Source organism: Scyliorhinus torazame, chromosome 13 (assembly GCF_047496885.1).
Source record: "Scyliorhinus torazame isolate Kashiwa2021f chromosome 13, sScyTor2.1, whole genome shotgun sequence".
Lineage (NCBI taxonomy): Eukaryota > Metazoa > Chordata > Chondrichthyes > Carcharhiniformes > Scyliorhinidae > Scyliorhinus > Scyliorhinus torazame.
In genome coordinates, this window is record NC_092719.1 from 59,331,149 (window position 1) to 59,355,318 (window position 24,170).

Here is a 24,170-nt window from a genome sequence, read left to right on the forward strand (position 1 = left end):
TTAGTTATTGAGGATCGCACAAAGGATTTAAGGAGGATTGTGGTGATTTGTGGTGATAGTCCCTTCAAGGGCAACACAGCAGCATATGGGTCACCTGGTTTGGGAGACCGATGGGGAGTCAGAGTGTTGGGGACTCAACATGTTACAATTTATATAAATGTCTTGGATGAATGGCCTGAATGTATCATTACAAAGATAGGTAGGAAGGTAAATTGTGAAGACATAAGGAGGCTACAAAGGGACAAAGATAGGTTAAATGTATAATGTGGGAAAATGTGAAATTGTCCATTTTGGCAGGGCAAAAATAAAAAAATAAGCTTTTAATCTAAACACTGAGAGATCACAGAGCTCTGAGGTGCAGAGGGATCTGGGTATCCCAGTGCATGAATCACAAAAGACGTGTTATATAGGTTCAGCAAGTAATTAGGAGAGCTAATAGAATGTTGTTGTTTATTGTGAGGGGAATTGATCACAGAAGTAGGGAGATTATTTTTCAGTTGTACAGGGCATCTGTACAAACCCCTGCACACACATCTGGAATATTGTGTTCTGTAATGGTCCCCTTGATTAAGAAAAGATGTAAATGCGTGAGAAGCAGTTCAATTTACTCGACTAATACAAAAAATAGACAGGTTGTCTTAAGGGGAAAGATTGGAGAGGCTAGGTTTGTATCCACTACAGTTTAGAGGCAACTTGATCAAAACGTTTAAGATCCTGAGGGGTATTGACAGGGTGGATCTGGAGAGGATGTTTCTTCTTGTTGGAAAATCTAGAACAAGGGGTCACTGCTTAAAAATAAGGGGTCGCCCGTTAAAGGCAGAGATGAGAATTTTTTTTCTCTCAAGAGTGTTGAGTGTCTCTGGAACTCTCTTCCTCAAAAGGCAGTGGAAGCAGAGTCTTTGAATATTTTAAGGCAGAGCTAGATAGATTCCTGATTAACAAGGGGATGAAATGTTATCACAGGTAGGCAGGTATGTGGGATTGAAGCAGATCAGCCATCATCTTATTGGATGGGAGAACAGGCTCGAGGGGCTGTGGCCTACTCCAGCTTCCTAATTTGTGTGTTTGTATTCCAAGCCAGGGTGGCACGTGGCTTGGAGGGGAACCTGTAGGCAGTGCTGTTTCCAAGCTTCTGCAGCTCTTGTCCTTCTGGATGACAGAAGTTGTGGAGGTGTTGGCAAATGATTCTTGGTGAGCTGCTGCAGTGCATTTTGCATATGGTATACGCTACTGTCACTGTGCATCAGTGGCAGAGGGAGTGAATGTTTAAGGTCATGGATGGGGTATAAATCAAGTGGGTTGTGGATGGTGTTGAGCTTCTTAAGTATTGTTGGAGCTGCTGCATTGAACTTGAACCCTGTCCCTCCAACCTACCCCCACAGTCCTAATCATTCTCCTCCCCCTCTTTATGTTTTATGTCCCAATTGCCCTCTCTTTTCCAGTTGCTCTACCTCCCTTTCCAGGTCCACCTTGCCCCAGATGGACTCCTCCATCAGTTACCATTTTTCTTATTGGGTTTCCTTTTCCAGATGATGTCCCCGTCCCCTCCATCAATCCTCCTTTCATGGCTGTCATTCCCTAAACCCAGCCCCACCATTTGCATTCACTCTAAGTAGTTACCTGAAGGTTGTCGGTAGCAATGAAACAAAAACCTGTTAAATATTTTAAATGCCAGTAAAAACCAGGCTGCACGGTAACACAGTGGTTAGCACTGTTAATCCACAGCGCCAGGGTCCCAGACTCGATTCCCAGCTTGGGTCACTGTCAGTGCGGAGTCTGCATGTTCTCCCTGTGTCTGCGTGGGGTTTCCTCCGGGTGCTCCGGTTTCCTCCCACAATCCCGAAAGACGTGCTGTTAGGTAATTTGGACATACTGAATTCTCCCTCCGTGTACCCAAACAGGCGCCAGAATATGGCGACTAGGGATTTTTCACAGTAATTTCATTGCAATGTTATTGTAAGCCTACTTGCAACAATAAAGATTATTCTAAATTATAAATCGGTCATACTGGCACCAGTAATACTGAAAGTCTATTTAAGCTTTGCAAGACTAGTTTGGACAAGCTTTCCTGGTGCCCTGCATTTCTATGTGTTATTGTGTGAAACATTTTTGCCACGGGGTTGCCTGAGAATACCTGGCATGGTTCCAGAGCTCACCAGCCTAATTTAAATGGGGCTCAAGGCCCAATATCAATATACCTTAGGCCTACCTGCTCTGGCGCAGAGATTGTTCACTGGGCTCAGATCATTGTGGCACCTTGCACACAGGAAGCTCAGATCGAATGTAATACAGGGCAATTGGAGGGTGGAGAGATAATTATATCAGCCTGAGGGAGACCCAGATCAGGGGCGAAATTCTCTGGAAACGGCGCGATGTCCTCCGCATCTTTGGGGGCCGAGCCCCAACATTGAGGGGCTAGGCCAATGGCGGAGGAATTTCCGCCCCGCCAGCTGGCGGAAACGGCCTTTGGTGCCCCGCCAGCTGGCGCAGAAATGACATCTCCGGGCGGCGCATGCGCGCGAGCGTCAGCGGCCGCTGACAGTTTCCCACGCATGCGCAGTGGAGGGAGTCTCTTCCGCCTCCACCATGGTGGAGACCGTGGCGGAGGCGGAAGGGAAAGAGTGCCCCCACGGCACAGGCCTGCCCGTGGATCGGTGGGCCCCGATCGCGGGCCAGGCCACCGTGGGGGCACCCCCTGGGTCCAGATCGCCCCGCGCCCCCCCCCCCCCCAGGACCCCGGAGCCCGCTCACGCCGCCTGGTCCCGCCGGTAAGGTAGGTGGTTCAATTTACGCCGGCGGGACAGGCAATTTATCGGCGGGACTTCGGCCCATCCGGGCCGGAGAATCGAGCGGGGGGGGGCCCGCCAACCGGCGCGGCGCGATTCCCACCCCCGCCGAATCTCCGGTGCCGGAGACTTCGGCAACCGGCGGGGGCGGGATTCACGCCAGCCCCCGGCGATTCTCCGACCCGGGGAGGGGGTTCGGAGAATGTCGCCCCAGAGCACAAAGGTGGAAAGCACGGAAGAGGGAGATAGAAGACAAATAAGTAATGGAGAAAGAGGATTGAAAGGTGAGGTAGGGAAAAGTAAAAAGGGGCAAAGTGTATGAGCCATGTTCAGTAGGAGATGGGGAGGATAAGACCAAAGTAATAGTGCCCAGTTGGGAAGAGGGATGGAGAAAGAACAGAACAGTGTTTTTTGGAGAGAAGTACAAATCGTGTCTGGATGACTGAAATAATGCTCAGAGAAGAAGCTGTCAGGTACCCTTGACAGTTTCTGAAGTTTGACTTAAAACCATAACCTTGTGACTCAGTACTTTCTGAAAATTTTGGGCCAAAGCTCATCAAAACTTGTAATAAGAGAACTACATGATAAATTCAATGATTTTTAAAGACATTTATTATCATTTATAATTACATTAAAGTGAATAAGTTTGCAAAAGAAAGGAAAGATTCCACAAACCTCAGACAAGAGAGGAATATTTTACTTGAAATTAGATTTTCACATTCTTGTCATGCATCATATTATTAAGGTAAAGTTAGCAACTTGCATGCATAAACAATCTTTCCCCATTTGGATTAATTATATTACCCAAATCACCCGTATAGATTGCATATAGCTGAGTTAATCCACTTCCACATCATTAATTACTATTTACATTCAATGCATGTACATGACTTGATGTAAATATACTTGAAGGTGTCACGTAAAACATCACATTGAAGTTCTAATTGTCTTTTTTCTACTTGATCTTCACGACAGCAGGAACAGTTGTGCTTTATACGGCTTAGGGTGATATCATATCTGAAAGATGAAAAAAACATCCATTATAGGGATACAAACACAAACACCATTAAACTAAAAATCAAAAGCCTTTAATGTTGCATATTTTTCATACACTACCATGAGAAATTATATTGAACATTTGAAAATATAAGTTCAATTCAACCAATAAGTGGAAAATAGCAGGGAATCCTTGAAGGGAACAACATTCAGAGATAAGGCAACAACTCTCTAATAACATTATCAAGGCACAATTTTTCAAGCCCGTTCGGCAAACGTGCAATCCCGTTATGGCTGCTAAATCTCGCGAGAGGGCCATAACGGGATTTGAGCCAGGGTGACCTCGATTTGAGATTTTCCCCAGCCCCCCCTCCAGGGACGGGATTTCCATTATTTTAATATAATTCAATGGCTTTTTGCCGTACATTCCAGCCCCGTGTGATGCTGACTCCTTGGTGGCGTGGCGTCAGGCCAGAGTGAATCACTACCGGTTTTCTGCCAGAACCTGGGGCGTCATTCTCCGACCCCCCCGCCAGGTCGGAGAATGGCCGTTGGCCGCCGTGAATCCCGCCCGCACTCCCGCCGAAGTCTCCGGTACCGGAGATTGGGCGGGGGCGGGAATCAGGCCGCGCCGGTTGGCGGGACCACCCGCTCAATTCTACGGCCCGGATGGGCCGAAGTCCCGCCCAGAAATTGCCTGTCACGCCGGCGTAAATCAAAGCTGGTATTTACTGGCGGGACCAGGCGGCGTGGGCGGGCTCCGGGGTCCTGGGGGGAGCGCGGGGTGATCTGACCCCGGGGGGTGCCCCCACAGTGGCCTGGCCCGCGATCGGGGCCCACCGATCCGCAGGCGGGCCTGTGCTGTGGGGGCACTCTTTCCCTTCTGCCTCCGCCACGGCCTCCACCATGGCGGAGGCGGAAGAGACTCTCCCCACTGCGCATGCGCGGGAAACTGTCGGCGGCCGCTGACGCTCCCGCGCATGCGCCGCATTTCCGCGCCAGCTGGCGGGGCACCAAACGCCATTTCCGCCAGCTGGCAGGGCAACAAACGCCATTTCCGCCAGCTGGCGGGGCGGAAATCCCTCCGGCGCCGGCCTAGCCCCTCAATGTTGGGGCTCGGCCCCCAAAGATGCGGAGCATTACGCACCTTTGGGCCGGCGCGATGCCCGTCTGATTGGCGCCGTTTTTGGCGCCAGTCGGCGGACATCGCACCGTTGGGGGAGAATTTCGCCCCTGATGTTTCGCATTATCTAAAGTTTAACCTATCCAGCGGCCCCAACACCAAAATGTTCAACGAGGTCACGGAACTGGTGGGAAACCACTACGACCCAAAGCCATCCATAATCTCCAATGTTACCATTTTAACGCAGCTGGGACATCCCCGGAGCCCCCATTGTGGAAATATTTGGTAGGTTGCTGAAAATGGCAGTGTACAGCAAATATGCTCGTCCCTAACCGAGATGCGAGGCAATGGGCTAGTGTGTGGAATTAACAATGTTACAATCCTGAAAAAATTACTGGCGGAGCCCAACCTTGACCTCAAAAAGGCTATAGAAATAGCTTTGTCCCTGGAGAATTGAGAGAAAGGGGCGCAAGAACTTCAAGGGAAACGGTAGAGGTAGGTTCTTTACCCAGAGTGTAGTGGGGGCATGGAATGCACTGCCTGTGGAAGTAGTTGAGTCGGAAACATTAGGGACCTTCAAGCAGCTATTGGATAGGTACATGGATTACGGTAGAATGCTATAGTGTAGATTAATTTGTTCTTAAGGGCAGCACGGTAGCATTGTTGATAGCGCAATTGCTTCACAGCTCCAGGGTCCCAGGTTCGATTCCAGCTTAGGTCACTGACTGTGCGGAGTCTGCACATCCTCCCCGTGTGTGTGTGGGTTTCCTCCGGGTGCTCCGGTTTCCTCCCACAGTCCAAAGATGTGCAGGTTCGGTGGATTGGCCATGATAAATTGCCCTTAGTGTCCAAAATTGCCCTTAGTGTTGGGTGGGGTTACTGGGTTATGGGGATAGGGTGGAGGTGTTGACCTTGGGTAGGGTGCTCTTTCCAAGACCCGGTGCAGACTCAATGGGCCGAATGGCCTCCTTCTGCGCTGTAAATTCTATGATAATCTATGATTAATCTAGGACAGAGGTTCGGCACAACATCGTGGGCCGAAGAGCCTGTTCTGTGCTGTATTTTTCTATGTTCTATGTCCTCAGGTTAGCGGAAGGATCCTCACATAGAAACCAGCGTATCCAGGGAAGGCACCCACATGCCTCTCCCACCATCAACTCAATATTCTGGAAGGGCGTCCTGCCTTTTTAAAACGGCTGGGTAATCCCATATGTACCCTGGAAACATTCCCCGAGGCCCACAAATGTCAGCCGCAGGCTGCTCTAGGTGCTGTTGAAGGGCATGACTTAGGCAAGGTTGCCAGAATCAGTACAAATGCTGCCCAGGCCATAAGCCAAAACAATCTAAGTCCCATGCCTTGCAAGTATACCAGCCCTTAAAGGACAAAATGATGCAGTCAAACTGCATCATCACTGCCAAGATCACCCCGATAAGGCTGCTTATCAACGTTCATTCCTTAGAGATGGAACTGGACTCAGGAGCTGATGTCTCCGTCATGGGGTACAGACATTCCAGAATATCTGAATGAGTATTCTGCTCTTAAGCCTAAGAAGCACCAGGCCCAGACTAGCCACATACATGGGAGAACCTTTGAAGATTATGGAGACCACCGCAATCTTATGGATAGTAGTCCATGGGCAGTACGGTAGCAAAATGGTTAGCACTGTTGCTTCATAGCACCAGAGTGCCAGGTTCGATTCCCGGCTTCGGTCACTGTCTGTGGAGTCTGCACGTTCTTCCTGTGTCTGCGTGGGTTTCCTCCGGGTGCTCTGGTTTCCTCCCACAAGTCCCGAAAGACGTGCTTGTTAGGTGAATTGGATATTCTTAATTCTCCCTCGGTGTACCCAAACAGGCGCCGGAGTGTGGAGACTAGGGGATATTCACAGTAACTTCATTGCAGTGTTAATGTAAGCCTATTTGTGACAATAATAAAGATTATTATAGTCGGCACAACTCCCACTGATAGTCATGTGAGAATCAGGACCTAGTTTCATGGGCAAGGATTGGCTCCAGAAGATCCGACTGGACTGGCTGGGAATTTTTACATTAAGGATCGGTGGATTGTATGAGGTTATCAACAAATACCCCAAAGTATTCCCAGAGGGCCTCAGTAAAAACAAAAGGAGCGAGAGTCAAGATCTATGTGGATCCTGACACGGTACCAAAATATTTCAGGACACGGGCAGTCCCATGTTTATTGTTTGCAAAGGTAGAGACAGATAGCGAGCAGTTGGGAAGCCTCGGGGTAATACAGCCAGTACAGTTCACGGAGTGTGCTGTAGCTGTGGTCCCCGCCCTCAAGCCCAATACCCCATGCCATATATAGAGGGTTTACAGGCCAAATAGACAGGTGGTCAAATCTTCACGAAACTTGGTATGAGCCATGACTACCGCCAGCTTGAACTGGATGAAACATCCAGAAAGTACGTCACAATTAAAACCCTTAAGGACCTGTACGAATATACGCACCTGCTCTTAAAAGTCTTGTCGACACGTGCTATGTTTCAGTGTGTCATGGATAATATTCTCCAAGGGCGGCCTTGGGTAGCAATATATCTCACGGTGCATTAATCACAGGGACCACTGAACAACAGCACCGAGCAAACTTGGAGCAGGCCGTGAGGCAATTTTGCAGTGTAGGCGTGCATCTCAAGAGAGAGAAATGTGTATTCCAGACAGGCAAGATGATCTACATAGAGTACCAGATGTATAAGAAAGGTCTGCACCCTGCTTAGGATAAAGTCACGGCCATCAAGGGGGTGCTGACCCTCAAATAATAACAGATTTGAAGTCTTTTTAGGTCTGATAAATTACTATGGGAACTTCATCCCAAATCTGGCCACTTTGTTATCACCCGGCACATGTTACTGAAAAAACATCAAAAGGTAGTCAGGGCAGGAACCCCAGGATGAAGCTATCGTGAACTTAAAATAGCGACTGCTGTCCTCAAGTATGCTGGTCCATTATGACCCCGCCAAAATGCTAATCCTGATGTGTGACACCTCCCCATTTGGAGTGGATGCCGTCCTCTCACATTGATGGGACGATGGCATAGAGAAGCCCGTTGCATACATGCCGAGGACCCTGGCGGATGCTGAGTAGCATTATTCACAGATTGAAAAGGAAGGGCTAGTTGTTATTTTGATGTGAGGATTCCACCCCATATTAATGTGAATTGTTTTCTACAATCAACAGAGTTTTGTGTTCATAATTAGTGGACAACTAATTTCTGTCCAATTAATAATTGGCCAAACCCCAAACCCTTAAAGGGGCCACGCTACCACAGCTTTATAGACCAGGAAATAAATTATTGGAAAGGTCCATAATGGTGACTTCTTATTAAATTGAAAATAACATGCTGGAGCATACCTCTGGAACAATCAACACAAAATCAATCAAATTGGTGTGGATGTTGGTTCAGCAGAATAGCCTGTTCCATCTTTTCACAAGTACAGCCGGGATTTAAGGACCATAGTCACTCCATACTTTTTTAGTGATATTAATTTCCTTTGAATTATTCATTCCTCAGCGGTTGCTAATATTTCCTATTTAATTAGCAAAGTTAGTGAAAATACTACTTACTCTGCTGATCCTTCACAATATCCTTCACAGATTTGGAGTTCAATTTCAAATTCTTTACAGGATTCGATCATAACAGTTTTATTGTAAGATCTGGTTTTGCATAGTGTTTCTGTGAAAATGAACAGTAAATTAACATTAAAATAAGCAGTCATCACAACATGGACTTGAACAGGACGAGTGTCCTCCCCCAAATCCACAAACAGGACTGTCCCAGTAGGTCCATTGTGTCAGCCTGTTCCTGCTCCACTGAACTGATTTCTTCCTATCTTGACTCCAACCTCGCTCCTTCCACCCCTCCATCACCTTAACATGTTACATCTCCAACTTCCCTTCCCTTCCTTGACCTCTCTATCTCCATTTCTGGGGATAGACTGTCTACTGGTCTCCTTACAAGCCCACCAACTTCCGCATCTAACTTGACTACAGCTCTTCACCCTCCCCAAATCCTAGAATGACTCCATCTCATTCTCTCAGTTCCTTCACCTCCTTTGCATCTGTTTCAATGATGCCACTTTCCAAAACAGTGCTGCTGACATGTCCCCATTCTTTCTTAAGCGTGGTTTCCCACCCACTGTTGTTGACAGGACTCTCAATGGTGTCCGCCCCATCTCCCACACCTCTGTTCTCACCCCTTCCCCCCCCCCCTCCCCCCCTCCCCCCCCCTCCCCCTCCCCCCCCCCCCCCCCCCCCCATCCTGGAACTCCCCTTGTCCTTATTTTTCATCCTACCAGTCTCTGCACTCAAAGAATTATCCTCTGCCAGTTTTGCGTACTCCAGCATGGTACCACCACCAAACACATCTTCCCTTCACTCCCCTGTCAGCAAGCCGCAGGGACCGTTCCCTCCCGGATACCCTGAATCACTCCTCCATAACCCCAAAACCTCCTCCCTTCTCCCCATCCAAGGGACTAAATACTCTTCTCAGGTGAAGCAATACTTCACATGCACCTCTTTCAATCTGGTCTATTGCATTCACTGCTCCCAATGATGCCTACTCTGAATTGTAAACGCAGACTGGAAGACCGCTTTGCAGAACATCTTCAGTCCATCCGCAGGCAGGACCAGACCTTCCTATCACTTGCCACTTCAACATACCATCCTGCTCTCATGTCCACATGTCTGTCCTCGGCCTGCTGCAACATTCCAGTGAAGCCCAGGGCAAACTGGAGGAACAACACCTCATCTTCCGATTAGGCACATTACAACCTTCTGGACTTAACACTAAGTTCAACTACTTCAGACTGTGAACTTTCTCCTCCACCTTCAACCCATTTTTATTTCTATCAATTTATTTTGATTTCTTTCTGTTACCACCCCCTACAGGGACAGAGCTGTATAGGATCCGCTTCCCCTCCTACATAACTGAGCACGAGCTACTCAGGTGACTAGTGGGTGGAGCTCCCTCCTAATTGGAGGAACTCCCCACAGAATATAAACCACCACCTGGAAGGAGACCCTGCGGGGTGTGGAGTGATTATTGTGACTAGTGTGGAATAAAGTGAGTTGTACCCTGTCATCCTGGCCTCTCGTGGAGTCTTTGCCTGAACAACACTTTCAATGATTCATTTTTCCATCTCCTTTTTCACCCTGCTTTCTGTCTTATTTGTCCCTGACCACAATGTCCCCTTTTTCCACCCCACCCCACGCAGGCCATCTGTTCCAGGTTGCCCTTTGACACACTACTTACCTTTGTTGTGCCATGAACACATTCTGATCTCTTAATGTGCCACTTTCAGCACCCTTCTCAGCCTTGATTGCCACCATTTACATTCCCTTTGTCTTTTTGTTCATGACATCTTTGTCAATCTCTCCCTAACCTCCACCTATCAGTGGCCCTCAATCCAGCCCTTACTGCCCCATGCACCCCCCCCCCCCCCCCCCACCACCCCCAACCCCCCCCACCACCCCCAACAACTGTATAAATATCCCATTTCCAGTTCTCTCTAGTTCTGATGAAGAGTCATCCAGGCTCGAAACATTAGCTCCATTAGAATCCACAGATGCTGTCAGACCGGCTGAGATTTTCCAGCATTTTCTGTTTTTGTTTCAGATTCCAACATCTGCAGTAATTTGCTTGAATATAATGTTGAGGAAGAGTATATTCTCTGTTCAAAGTACTCTCCCAATCTCTCTCTCTTTCTCTCACAGATGATCTTCCTCACCCCTACTGACCCCACATCACCCAGTGCCACTTTCTTTGTTAAGGGGGGGAGGGGAGCGGGAACAGCCAGAGGCTCTCCTCCTGATCAGGCAAGTCAGATATTCCAAAAAATGGAAACTGGAAGAGCCCCCTCACAGCTACAGCCTTCACTTTCCAAGTGCAACAAAAAATGTTGGAAACACTAAGCAGGTCCGGCAGCACTCATGGAGGGCGAAACAGAGTTAACTTTTCAATTCCACGTGAATCTTCTTCAGAGGAACCCCACTGGCAACAAAAATGATGTGCAGCAAAAATGGCAGAAAGAGAGGGAAACAGCAAGTAGAGCAATGGATGGAATTGAAACATTGTGCAGAGTCTTGAGAAGGTGAAAAGGGTCTCTGCTGCTGGCAATGGAGCCTCTTTGTGGGAAGGTCCACCATATCTCGTTCCACTTTCAGGCACTTGACAGGCCAGCAGCAAGCCTTTTGTTTTGATCAAGGGTCCCGGGGGGAAAAGTCCGATCCGCTGAGGGTTGGAGGCCAGTCAGAGGACGGAACCGGGGAGGTGATAGTTGCTGCCAGCAGGAATCCCAACCAAGGCCTCAGAACATCACTGAATCCCGTACCAGACATGAGGTGACAGCGAAAATGGGGATCATGGGTTGGGGACTGCGGGGGAGGGGGGTCACCTGTAAGGGGTGCCTCTCAATATCTTTCCCCCTCCCCGATGCTGCATTCCTCAATCTGGCACTATGCTTTCAAATGAGGGGACCCACCAGCAATTCTACATGGATTACTGATCAAGCTTACCAAATGGCTCGCCCCCACCTTCCACAGCTGGGTTAATGCTGGAGAGATTGAGATGTGGCCATTAAGTGAGCATTAATTGCCCACTTAAGAGACTTAATTTCTGTTGTTGAGGCTTGCAGGAAAACTCTCTGTAGGTCTTCTCATCGCATACTTAGCAGGGAGGGAGGAAAGTGGCAGTTGCCCCAGCTATCCTCCCACCTGATTAATGACTCCACCATGAAATTCGCCCTTTGGGGAGGGCACAAGATTCCACACATTCTTCCAATAATACAGCAGTAGAATAGATAAGGAGCAAAGAAACCTTTAAGGAAGGAAGTGTTATATATCAGGGAGCACATTCCTGCTGGTTATGCATTACATGATGCGGAGTGATGTCAGCAGTGTTTTTCTTTTATTAGTTTTTGGGATGTGGATGTCGCTGGCTGGGCCAGCATTTGTTGCCCATCCCTAATTGTGCTTGAACTGAGAGGCTTGCTAGGCAATTTCAGAGGGGGGCAGTTAAGAGTCAACTGCATCGATGTGTGGCTCTGGAGTCACATGTAGGCCAGACCGGGTAAGGACGCAAGATTTCCTTCCCTGAAGGACATTAGTGAACCAGATGGGTTTTTAAGACAATTGGCAATGCTTTCAGGGTCATGATCCGACTTAATTCCAGATTTTCTACTGAATTCAAATTTCACCATCACCCCCAGGGCATTACCCTGGGTTTCTGGATTACTAATCCAGTGACAATATCACTATTCCCCTGTCTTGCCTCCATCGTGCCTGTGTGCGTAGGCTTTGGACAGATCACCATCTTTGATTGTCCGAGCAATACCTCTTAATAAACCTCTCATCATGTTTTACAAGAATCTAGAGTGTGGGCACCTCCAGACATTTTCGCTTTGCGGAAACAAAGAAATATAACAGGAAGTCGTATGGAGTTTCAAGAGGAAAAACAAGAACTAGCTAACATGCTGAAGGTTACACCAAGTAGTCATGTTTCCAATAAGATACAAGCAATATATTACCAACAGGTACCAGGAACCCAGAGGAAAGTTTTAGTGTTGGTTTAAAAACCTTTTCACCTGATCCTGGCCCTGACTGGGAAATTGGCTTCCTCCTCCGATCAAAATAATGGGATTGCGTTGTGGCTAGGTGACACAGTTTTTACCAGTCTAGGAAATGTGTCCAAAATTGTCGCAGCCAGTGTAAAAGGTGGAGGAATTTTAGGTGTACAAATCAATTTTCCAATCTTTACTGAAACCAAACTGAAGTCGGCCCACCCACTAAACAGACAATACGTCAAATTAATTAGCAGACTGAGTTTCTGTCAATTGCACCCATTTATGGCCCTAGAGCGAAGTTCTTCCATTAAACTTGTTTTTAGGTTCAAATGCCATAAGACATATGAGCAGAATTAGGCCACTCGGCCCATCGAGTCTGCTCCACCATTCAATCATGGTTGATATGGTTCTCATCGCAATTCCCTTGCCTTCACCCCATAACCCCTGATCCGCTTATTAATCAAGAACTTATCTATCTCTGTCTTAAAGACACTCAGTGATTTGTCTCTCCAGCTTTCCGCAGCAAAGAGTTCCACGGATTCACCACCCTCTGGCTGAACAAATTCTTCCTCATCTCAGTTTTAAAGGGTCGTCCCTTCAGTCTGAGGTTGTGTCTTTGAGTTCTAGTTTTTCCTACTGGTGGAAACATCCACTCCACGTCCACTCTATCTAGGCCTCTCACTATCCTGCAAGTTTCAATAAGATCTCCTCTCATCCTTCTAAACTCCAACGAGTACAGACCCAGAGTCCGCCACTACCCCTCATATGACAAGCTCTTCATTCCAGGGATCATTCTTGTGAACCTCCTCTGGACCCTTTCCAAGACCAGCACATTCTTCCTTAGATGCAGAGCCCACAACTGGTCACAATACTCCAAATGGGTCTAACCAGAGACTTCTACATCCTCAGAAGCACAACCCTACTCTTATATTCTAGTAAGCATGTTTTTAAAAGTTTAATTTTAGTTTTAATTAAGTAACTGACTTGTGTACACTAAGTAAATGGTTCAGAATAGATTTTTGTGTTACTTAAAAGTAGGTTCCTCGGCTAGACAATTCGATTAAAAATGTTTATTGTTTGTGATTGCAGTATTAATAAAATTGTGTCTGGTTACCATTCTTAAGTACATCGGTGAATACTTTTTCATGGAAAGAAGAAAAAGAACGATGTGTCGATACACTGGATTTATGTGCTTGTATTTGGACGTTTTTATGTTTGCGATTGAGCAAATAAATTATTGGGGAAACTTGAAATGTAATCTAACCAGTATAATTTCAAATGCAATTTGTACCCAATTTCCCAACTGCACTCAAAGTAGAAACTTATTTCCTTGATATTTGTTCGAAGGAAGAACTATTTCTTCTAAATGTTATCATAACATTGTTGTAAACACTCATAGGATCACAAGACAAAGAAAGGAGTGAGAAAGGTGATTCAAGGACTTCTGACTCTATCCTTTGAGAAAGAATCTATAGATACCTTCAACAGTAGTATACTTCTATTGCACTGTTAGGAAAAAGAGCTTTGTAAAGTTGGATATTTCCTCCTTTGTCTCTTTTATGAATGCATGACTTTACAAGATGGTTATGTTTTAAAATGTCTCCTTTAAATTTGACCGACATTGATATTGCATCTTGAGTGAAGAATAAAAGGCAAAACAATTGTAATGAACAAATATTAGATAATTACGTCTTTCCGGACAGGAATAGCAGCAATGAATTTCATCCCAGACTTTTTCAGACTAGCAACAGAAAAAAAAACATTGAAAAATTAACATGCATGTTACTCAACAGTGTATCATTCTTTTTCCCATTTTTCCTTCCTCTCTACAACCCATTTGGTAGCTCAGTTACATATCATGTGTGAGATTAGGCAAACATTTTTATAAGCCACTTATTAGGGGGTGGGGGTGTATCATTGCCAACCCTGGTCTGATGTTGATATGCATGTTTGCCACAGCAAGAATGCTCAGATTATGACAGGAATGGGAACCCTGGAGAATTTCCGTTTCACTTTGAGGCCCATGGAGGTGATCTCATCATTGCCATGCGATAAACATTCTGAGCATAAATAAGTAATCAAATCTGAGATCTAAGTAAAACACTACTTGGTGCATATAACCTTTCAGCCATTGAGGAGTCCATGTGGATATTTTATAAGACAGAATATCAGCAGGAACCGTGATTAGAAACGCACAAACCACACAGGAAGATACACAAATGAATTGCGGGTATTTATCTATGCCAAAAGTGAAACATCTCACAAATAAGGATGTAAAACAGATTAAGTATAAAAACATAACAGATATCAAAATTACCTCTAAGATTAAACTTAAAAGGCTGACGTATAAGGAAGTTGGGGCTAACAATATTATCAGTAAACATAAGACGAGAGAGTTTGCGATTGCTTCAACCCGAGACTGGAAATTCCCGCCCAAGGGAAACGGACCTTTAAATAGTCTACCAGATTTTCCATTCCACCCACTACAATTCCTGGGCGGGATTGGAAAATTTACCCCTGGGAACATCTTAGGAATATAGAGAATGGAGTAATTTGTATAGGCTAACAAGCAATAAGAGATGGAGCAGATTTTGTCAGGTGGATACAGGAAGGATTCCTGACTCAATATGTAGACAGGCCAACTAGGGGGAAGGCCATTTTGGACTTGGTGCTCGGCAACGAGCCAGGCCAGGTGTCAGATGTCTCTGTGGGAGAGCATTTCGGTGACAGTGACCACAACTCCTTGACCTTTAACATAGTCATGGAGAGGGATAGGAACAGGCAGTATGGGAAAGTATTTAATTGGGGGAGGGGAAATTATACTACTATTAGACAGGAGCTGAGGAGCATAAAGTGGGAACAATTGTTCTTGGGGAAATGCACAACAGTAATGTAAGGGTTGTTTAAGGAGCACTTGCTGCGAGTGCTGGATAGTTTTGTCCCACTGAGACGAGGAAGGAATGGTAAGGTGAAGGAGCCTTGGATGACAAGTGAAGTGGAGTTTCTAGTCAAGAGGAAGAAGGAAGCTTACTTAAGGTTGAGGAAGCAAGGATCTGACTCAGTTCTAGAGGGTTACAAGGTAGCCAGGAAGGAACTCAAAAATGGACTGAGGAGAGCTAGAAGTGGGTATGAAAAAACCCTGGCGGGAAGGATTAGGGAAAACCCCAAGGCGTTCTACACTTATGTGAAAAATAAGAGGATGATCAGAGTGAGAGTAGGGCCGATCAGGGATAGTGGAGGGAACTTGTGCCTAGAGTCTGAGAAGATGGGGGAGGCCCTAAATGAATATTTTGCTTCAGTATTCACTAGAGAGAGGGACCTTGTTGCTCATGAGAACAGTGTGAACCAGGTTAATAGACTCGAACAGGTTGATATTAATAAGGAGGATGTGCTGGAAATTTTGAAAAGCATCAGGATAGAGAAGTCTCCTGGGCCTGACGGGATATACCCAAGGTTATTACAGGAAGCGAGGGAGGAGATTGCTGCACCGTTGGCGATGATCTTTGCGTCCTCACTCTCCACTGGAGTAGTACCGGATGATTGGAGGGAGGTGAATGTTGTTCCCCTGTTCAAGAAAGGGAATAGGGAAATCCCTGGGAATTACAGACCCATCAGCCTTATGTCTGTGGTGAGCAAAATATTGGAAAGGATTCTGTGAGATAGGATTTATGATTATTTAGAAAAACATAGTTTGATTAAAGATAGTCAGCATGGCTTTGTGAGGGGCAGGTCATGCCTCACAAGCCTCATTGAATTCTTTGAGGATGTGACGAGACACATTGATGAAGGTCAGGGAGTGGATGTGGTGCATATGGATTTCAGTAAGGCATTCGATAGGGTTCCCCATGGTAGGCTCATTCAGAAAGTTAGGGGGCATGGGATACAGGGAAATTTGGCTGTCTGGATACAGAATTGGCTGGCCGAAAGAAGACAGCAAGTGGTAGTGGATGGAAAGTATTCCGCCTGGAGGTCCCACAAGGATCTGTTCTGGGACCTCTGCTCTTCGTGGTTTTTAAAGAAGACTTGGATGAGGAAGTGGAAGGGTAGGTTAGTAAGTTTGCCGATGACACGAAGGTTGGGGGAGTTGTAGATAGTGTTGCGGATTGTTGCAGGTTACAACAGGACATTGACAGATTGCAGAGCTGGGCTGAGAAGTGGCAGGTGGAGTTCAACCTTGATAAATATGAAGTGATCATTTTGGAAAGTCGAATTTGAATGCTGAATACAGGGTTAAAGGCAGGATTCTTGGAAGTGTGGCGGAACAGAGGGATCTTGGGGTCCATGTACATAGATCCTTCAAAGTTGCCACCCAGGTTGATAGGGTTGTGAAGAAGGCGTATGGTGTGTTGACTTTCATTAACAGGGGGATTGAGCCATGTGGTATTGCTGCAGCTTTATAAAACACTAGTTAGATTACACTTGGAATATTGTGTCCAGTTCTGGTCACCTCATTATAGGAAGGATGTGGATGCTTTGGAGAGGGTACAAAGGACATTTGCCAGGATGCTGCCTGGACTGGAGGGCATGTCTTATGAAGAAAGGTTGATGGAGCTAGGGCTTTTCTTACTAGAGCGAAGAAGGCAGAGAGGTGACTTGATAGAGGTATACAAGGTGATGAGAGGCATGGATAAAGTAGATAGCCAGAGACTTTTCCCCAGGGTGGAAATGGCTGTCACGAGGGAACATAATTTTAAGGTGATTTGAGGAAGGTATAGGGGAGATGTCAGAGGTAGGTTCTTTACACAGAGAGTGGTGGATGTGTGGAATGCACTGCCAGCAGAGGTGGTGGAGTCAGAGTCATTAGGGACATTTAAGCGACTCTTAGACAGGCACATGGACAGCAGTAACGTGAAGGGTTGTAGGTTAGGTTGATTTTAGATTAGGATAAATGGTCGGCACAACATTGTGGGACTGTGCTGTACTGTTCTATGTTCTGTGATCACTGTAAGAGAGAAGGCGAGCAGATACTATAATAAGGAAATAGCAAAACATCTTACTTGCATATAAAAGGTAAAGTAACAGGTCAAGAAAGTAGAATTGCTCATGTGTGAAGGAGTTAAATTGTTAAGCATCAAGTTATGACAAATATTAAATAAGTATGTGGCAATGGTTTTTTGAAATGCTGATTAAGTGAGGATATTGGTTCACGAGGGAAGGATGTAGGATAATTGTTAAAAATAACTGTAAAAGATTCCCCAAAACAATTGGTGGGACATGAGCCGGGCGGGGTCCTCTGTAATCGGTGCGATCTCCGCCGACCGGCACCAAAACATTTGTGAATCAGTCCGGCATGGCGCCGCCCCAAAGGTGCGGAATTCTCCACATCTTGAGGGGCCGAGCCCTTACCTTGAAGGGCTAGGCCCGGGCCGGACTGATTTCCGCCCCGCCAGCTGGCGGGAAAGGCCTTTGGTGCACCGCCAGCCGGCGCGGAAATGACTTTGCCAGGCGGCGCATGCGCGGGAGGGTCAGCGGCCGCACACGGCATCCCCGCGCATGCGCAGTGGAGGGGGTCTCTTCCGCCTCAGCCATAGTGGAGACCATGGCAAAGGCGGAAGGAAAAGAGTGCCCCCATGGCACAGGCTCGCCCGCGGATCGGTGGGCCCCGATCGCGGGCCAGGCCACCGGGGGGGCACCCCCCGGGGCCACATCGCCCTGTGCCCCGCCCCCAGAACCGCGTAGCCTGCCCGCGCCGCTGTGTCCCACCGTCCCAAAGGTTGTTCAATCCACGCCGGCTGGCATGGGTTGACAGCGGCAGGACTTCGGCCCATCGCGGACCGGAGAATCGCCGGGGGATTCCCGCCGATCGGCGCGATTCCCGCCCCCGCCGAATATCCGGTGGCGGAGAATTTGCGACACGGCGGGGGCGGGATTCACGCCGACCCCCGGCGATTCTCCGACCCGGTGGGGAGTCGGAGAATCGCGCCCCATGTGACTCTAACCCAAGGTGCAGATAGGAAACAGGAAGGGTCCTAGTTACAATTTTTCCACTCTCATGAAAGGTAAAATTAGATTGAAGAGTTTCTGAGGTCATATTTTTAATCACGAAGGATAAATAGGGGAGCAGTAAGTTGACCAGTAAGTGGAGCATCATTTGTCGTCTAACTTTGTAGGAACAATAAATATGCACAAAGATTCTCATTTATAAGTATCTGGTGCTCAGGTTCAGGATATCTCATCTGGGCTGCAGATGAACTTGGAGTGAGAGGGTAAAGATCTAGTTGTCGTGGTCCACGTAGGTACCAACGAGATAGGTAGAACAAGGACAGAGGTTCTGCTAAGGGAGTATGAACAGCTAGGAAGTAAATTAAAAAGCAGAACTAAAAAAGGTAATAATCTGTGGATTACTACCTCAGCCACAAACTAATTGGCATAGGGTCAATAAGATTAATGAGGTAAATGTGTGGATCAAAGATTGATTTGGGAGAAATGTCTCTGAATTCATGGAACATTGACACCAGTACTGGGGAAGGGGGGACCTGTTCCGATCGGACGGTCTTCATCTGAATCATGTTGGGACCAGAGACTTGGCGAATCGCATAGCTAGGGCTGTAGATAGGGCTCTGAACTAAATAGTGGGGGGGGGGGGGGTTCAGTTGTATGGAGAATTAGAAAAGCAAAGTTAAAAGAGGAGAAGGTAGAAGTGCAGGTTAATGATGAAGACTTTAAACTAGTTAAAGCGGCTGAGGGCTCAGGAGAGATCAGTAAAGTTTCCGAACATGTATTAGAACAGAGAGTATAGAAGGTGGCAGGAATCTAACTTCAGGCAGAGCAAAAAAGAGGACAAATATGAGAAGGGAGGTGGTCAATGCAGGACTGAGGGTGTTGTACAACAAGGCAAATGAGCTTGTTGCGCATATCCAAATTAGTCGATAGAAAATGTACTGCATGAAAACAGGCCCTTCGGCCCAACTTGTCCATGCCGCCCTGTTTTTACCACTAAACTAATCACAATTGCCCGCATTTAGCCTATATCCCTCTTTACCCATCTTTCCATATAACTGTCTAAATGTTTTTTAAAAGACAAAATTGTACCAGCCTCTACTACTGCCTCTGGCAGCTCGTTCCAGACACTCACCACCCTGTGTGAAATAATTGCTCTTCTGGACCGTTTTGTATCTCTCCCCTCTCACATTAAACCTATGCTCTCTAGTTTTAGACTCCTCTACCTTTGGGAAAAGATGTTGACTATCTACCTTATCCATGCTATTCATTATTTTATTGTCCTCTGTAAGATCACCCCTAAACCTTCTACTCTCCAGGGAAAAAAGTCCCAGACTATCCAGCCTCCCCTTTTCACTCAGACCATCAAATCCTGGTAGCATCCTAGTAATTTTTTCTGCACTCTTTCTAGTTTAATAATATCCTTTCTATAATAGGGTGATAAGAACTGTACACAGTATTACAAGTGTGGCCTTACTAACGTCTTATACAACTTCAACAAAACATCCCAACTCCTGTATTCAATGTTCTGACCAATTAAACCAAGCATGCCGAATGCCTTCTTCACCACCCTGTCCATCTGTGACTTCACTTTCAAGGAGCTATGAACCTGTACTCCTTGATCTCTTTGTTCTATAACTCTCCCCAACATGCTACCATTAACTGAGTAGGTCCTGCCCCGATTAGATCTACCAAAATGCATCATTTCACATTCATCGGCCCACTGGACCAATTGATCAAAATTCCATTGCAATCCTAGATAACCTTCTTAATTGTCCACTATGCCACTTTTTTTGGTGTAATCTGCAAACTTACTAACCATGTCTCATAAATTCTTATCCAAATCACTAAAATAAATAACAGTGGAAACAGCATTGATCCCTGAGGCACACCACTGGTCTCAGGCCTCCAGTTTGAAAAACAACCCTCTTCTGTCTTCTGTCATCAAGCCAATTTTGTATCCAATTGGCTATCTCATCTTGGACCCAAGAGATTTAACCTTATGAAACAACCTACCATGCAGTACCTGGTCAAAGGCCTTACTAAAGACCATGTAGACAATATTGACTGCAGTGCCCTCAACTACCTTCTTGGTTACCCCTTAAAAAAACTCAATAAAATTTGGGATTTTCCACCCACAAAGCCATGCTGACTCTCCCTAATCAGTCCTTGCCTCTCTAAATGTCCGTAGATACTGTCTCTCAGCATAACTTCTAACAATTTACCCAATACAGAAGTAAGGCTCACTGTTTTGTAGTTCCCAGGCTTACCCTTACAGCCCTTCTTAAACAAAGGCACAACATTTGCTGCCCTCCAATCTCCAGGCTGTGGCTGTCGACGATTCAAATATCACTGCTAGGGGACCTGCAATTTCTTCCCTAGCCTCTCACAACATTCTGGGATATATTTCATCAGGTCCCGGGGATTTATCTACCTTGATGCATTTTAAGACTTCCAGTACCTCCTCCTCTGTAATAGGAACACTCCTCAAGACATCTCTGTGTATTTCCGAAGTTCCCTAACATCCAAGACTTTCTCAACAGTAAATTACGATGTGAAATATTCATTTAGGATCTCACCCATCTCTTGTGGATCCACACATAGATGCCCTTGTAGATTCTTATGAGGCCCTACTCTCTCCCCCTTTATTTGTAGAAGCACTTTGGATTCTCCTTTGCCTTATATGTCAAAGCAATCTCATGTCCCTTTTTTGCTCTCCTGATTTCCCTCTTAACTCTACGACGACCACTTCTGTACTCTTCAAGGAATACACTTGACCAGCTGCCTATGGCCGATACAATGTTGTGGGTATCTCAGGGACGTGGCTGCAAGGATATCAGGGCTGGGATCTAAATATCCAAGGATATGTGTCCTATTGAAAGGATAGACAGATGGGCCGAGGGGGCATGTTACATTGTTAGTAAAGAATTAAATTAAATCGACAGCAAGAAGCGATACAGGATCAGAAGGCATAGAATCTCTGTGGGTAGAGTTGAGGAATCACAAAGGAAAAAAGACCCTGATGGGAGTTATGTACAGGCCCCCTAGCAGTTGTCAGGATCTGGGGTAGAAAATAAATCAGGAGATTGAAAAGGTCTGCACTGTAAATTCTATGATAATCTATGATATAAGAAAGGCAATATTACAATAGTCATGGGGGACTTCAATATGCAAGTTGACTGGGAAAATCAGGTTGGTAGTGGATCCCAAGAAAAGAGATATGTGCAATGTCTAAGAGATGTTTTTTTGGAGCAACTTGTGACGGAGCCCACTAGGGAACAGGCATTTCTGGATTTGTTGATGTGTAATGAGGCAGACTTGATGAGGGAACTAAAGATGAAGGAACCCTTAGGGGGCATTGACCAAAATATTATAGAATTTACCCTGAAGTTTGAGGGGGAGAAGCTAGAATCAGATGTATTGGCATTACAATTGAATAATAAAGGTAACTCCATAGACATGAGGGAGGAGCTGGCCAGAGTTGATTGGAAGGGGACCCTAGCAGGGAAGGTAGTGGAACAGCAATGACAGGAATTTCTGGGGGTTATTCGGGAGGCATAAGGAGCAGGATACATGCTAAGGGGAGGATGAGGCATCCATCGCTGAAGAGAGAAGTCAAGGGCAGCATAAAAGAAAAAGAAAAAGCATACAAGGCGGCAAGGATCAGTGGGAAGCCGATGATTGGGAAGCCTTTAGGAGTGAGCAGAGGACAACTAAAAAAGCAATAAGGGAGGAGCAGATAAAAATGAGTGTAAGCTAGCTAGTACTATAAATGAAGAGAGCAAGAATATTTTTCAATGTATAAAAGGTAAAAGAAAGGCAAGAATAGACATTGGACCACTGAAAAATGAGGCTGAAGAAGTAGTAATAGGAATCAAGGAAATGGCAGAGGAACGGAATAGTTACTTTGCATCAGTCTTCACGGTGGAAGACACCAGTGGGATACCAGAACTTTAGGAGAATCAGGGGGCAGAGGTGAGTGTAGTGGCCATTACTAAGGAGAAAGTTCAGGGAAACTGAAAGATCTGAAGATGGATAAGTCAACTGGACCGGATGGACTATACCCCACGGTGTGAAAGGAGATAACTGAGGAGATTGTGGAGGCACTGGTGGTGATCTTTCAGGAATCATTGGAGGCAGGGTGGGTCCCAGAGGACTGGAAAATGGCTAATGTAGCACCTCTGTTTAAGAAGGGAGGGAGGCAGAAGTTGGGGAATTATAGGCCAGTTAGCCTGAATTTGGTCATCAGTAACATTTTGAGGTCCATTATTAAAGATGAAATTGCAGAGGACTTGGAGGTGCATGATAAAATATATCTGAGTCAGCATGGCTTCGTCAAGGTGAGGTCATGTCTGACAACCTGTTACAATTCTTTGAGGAGGTAACAAGGAAGATAGACAAAGCAGAATCAGTGGATGTGATCTATTTAGATTTCCAGAAAGCATCTGACAAGGTGCTGTATAGGAGGCTGTTAAGGAAGGTAAGAGCCCATGGTGTTAAGGATAAGATACTGGCATGGATAATAATTGGCTGCCTGGCAGAAGGCAGAGAATGGGATAAAGGGGTCTTTTTCAAGATGGCAGCCGGTGACTAGTGGTGTGCCTCAGGGATCAGTATTGGGACCACAATTTTTCATAATACATATCAATGATCTGGAAGAAGGAACTGATGGCACTGTTGGTGAGTTTGCAGATGAAACAAAGAAATGAAGAGGGACAGGTAGTATTGAGGAAGCAGGGGGCTGCAGAAGGACTCAGACAGGCTAGAAGAGTGGGCAAAGAAATGGCAGATGGAATACAATGTGGAAAAGTGTGAGGTTATGCACTTTCACAGGAAGAATGAAGGCATAGATTATTTTCTAAATGGGAAAAGGCTTAGGAAATCAGAAGCACAAAGGGACTTAGGAGTCCTAGTTCAAGATTCTCTTAAGGTTAACGTGCAGGTTCAGTCGGCAGTTAGGAAGGCAAATGCAAAGTTAGCATTCATGTTGAGAGGGTTTGAATACAAAAGCAGAGATGAACTTCTGAGGTTGTATAAGACTCTTGTCAGACCCCATTTGGAGTACTGTGAGCAGTTTCGGCCCCATGTCTAAGGAAGATTGTGCTGGCCTTGGAAACAGTCCAGAGGAGGTTCACGAGAATAATCCCTGGAATGAAGAGCTTGTCATTGAGGAGCTTAGAAGGTTGAGGGGAATCTTATTGAAACTTACAGGATACTGAGCGGCCTAGATAGAGTGGACATAGAAAGGATGCTTCCACAGTCGGAAAAACTAGAACCTGATGGCGCAACCTCAGACTGAAGGGACGATCCTTTAAAACTGAGATAAGGAGGAATTTCTTCAGCCAGTGGATGGTGAATCTGTGGAACTCTTTGCCACAGAAGGCTGTGGAGGCCAAATCACTGAGTGTCTTTAAGGCAGAGAAAGATGGATTCTTGATTAATAAGGGGATGGGGGTTAAGGGGAGAAGACAGGCAAATGGGGATGAGAAACATATCAGCCATGATTGAATGGCGGAGCAGACTCGATGGGCTGAATGGCCTAATTCTGCTCCTATGTCTTATGACCTTATGGTTCATTCAGGGCAGGAAGCATCATTTTTTGAAAGCAAGTAAAGTTGAACAAATTTTGGTGGGAGATTTGATGAGGTGATTCTCTAGATAGATAGAGGGAATACAGTTTCAGAAGGCATTCAATTAGGTGTCATTGAAGTTATTTGTTTGAGGTACAGGTTAGAAAAATTCAGGCAT

The 24,170-nt window shown here is 46.1% G+C and overlaps 1 protein-coding gene across 1 annotated transcript in view; it reads right to left on the reverse strand.

Annotated features, from left to right (window-relative positions):
• Positions 1 to 3,380: 3,380 nt before the first annotated feature.
• The window catches only part of LOC140387621 (uncharacterized), an 82,198-nt gene continuing 61,408 nt past the window's right edge, over positions 3,381 to 24,170 (reverse strand). The window contains exons 18-20 of the mRNA XM_072470814.1: positions 14,172 to 14,223; positions 8,488 to 8,596; positions 3,381 to 3,803 (exon numbers count right to left, since the gene is read on the reverse strand). Of these exons, the coding sequence (XP_072326915.1) occupies positions 3,650 to 3,803; positions 8,488 to 8,596; positions 14,172 to 14,223 (315 nt within the window). The 3' untranslated portion in view covers positions 3,381 to 3,649. The remainder of the gene's footprint in view (positions 3,804 to 8,487; positions 8,597 to 14,171; positions 14,224 to 24,170) is intronic.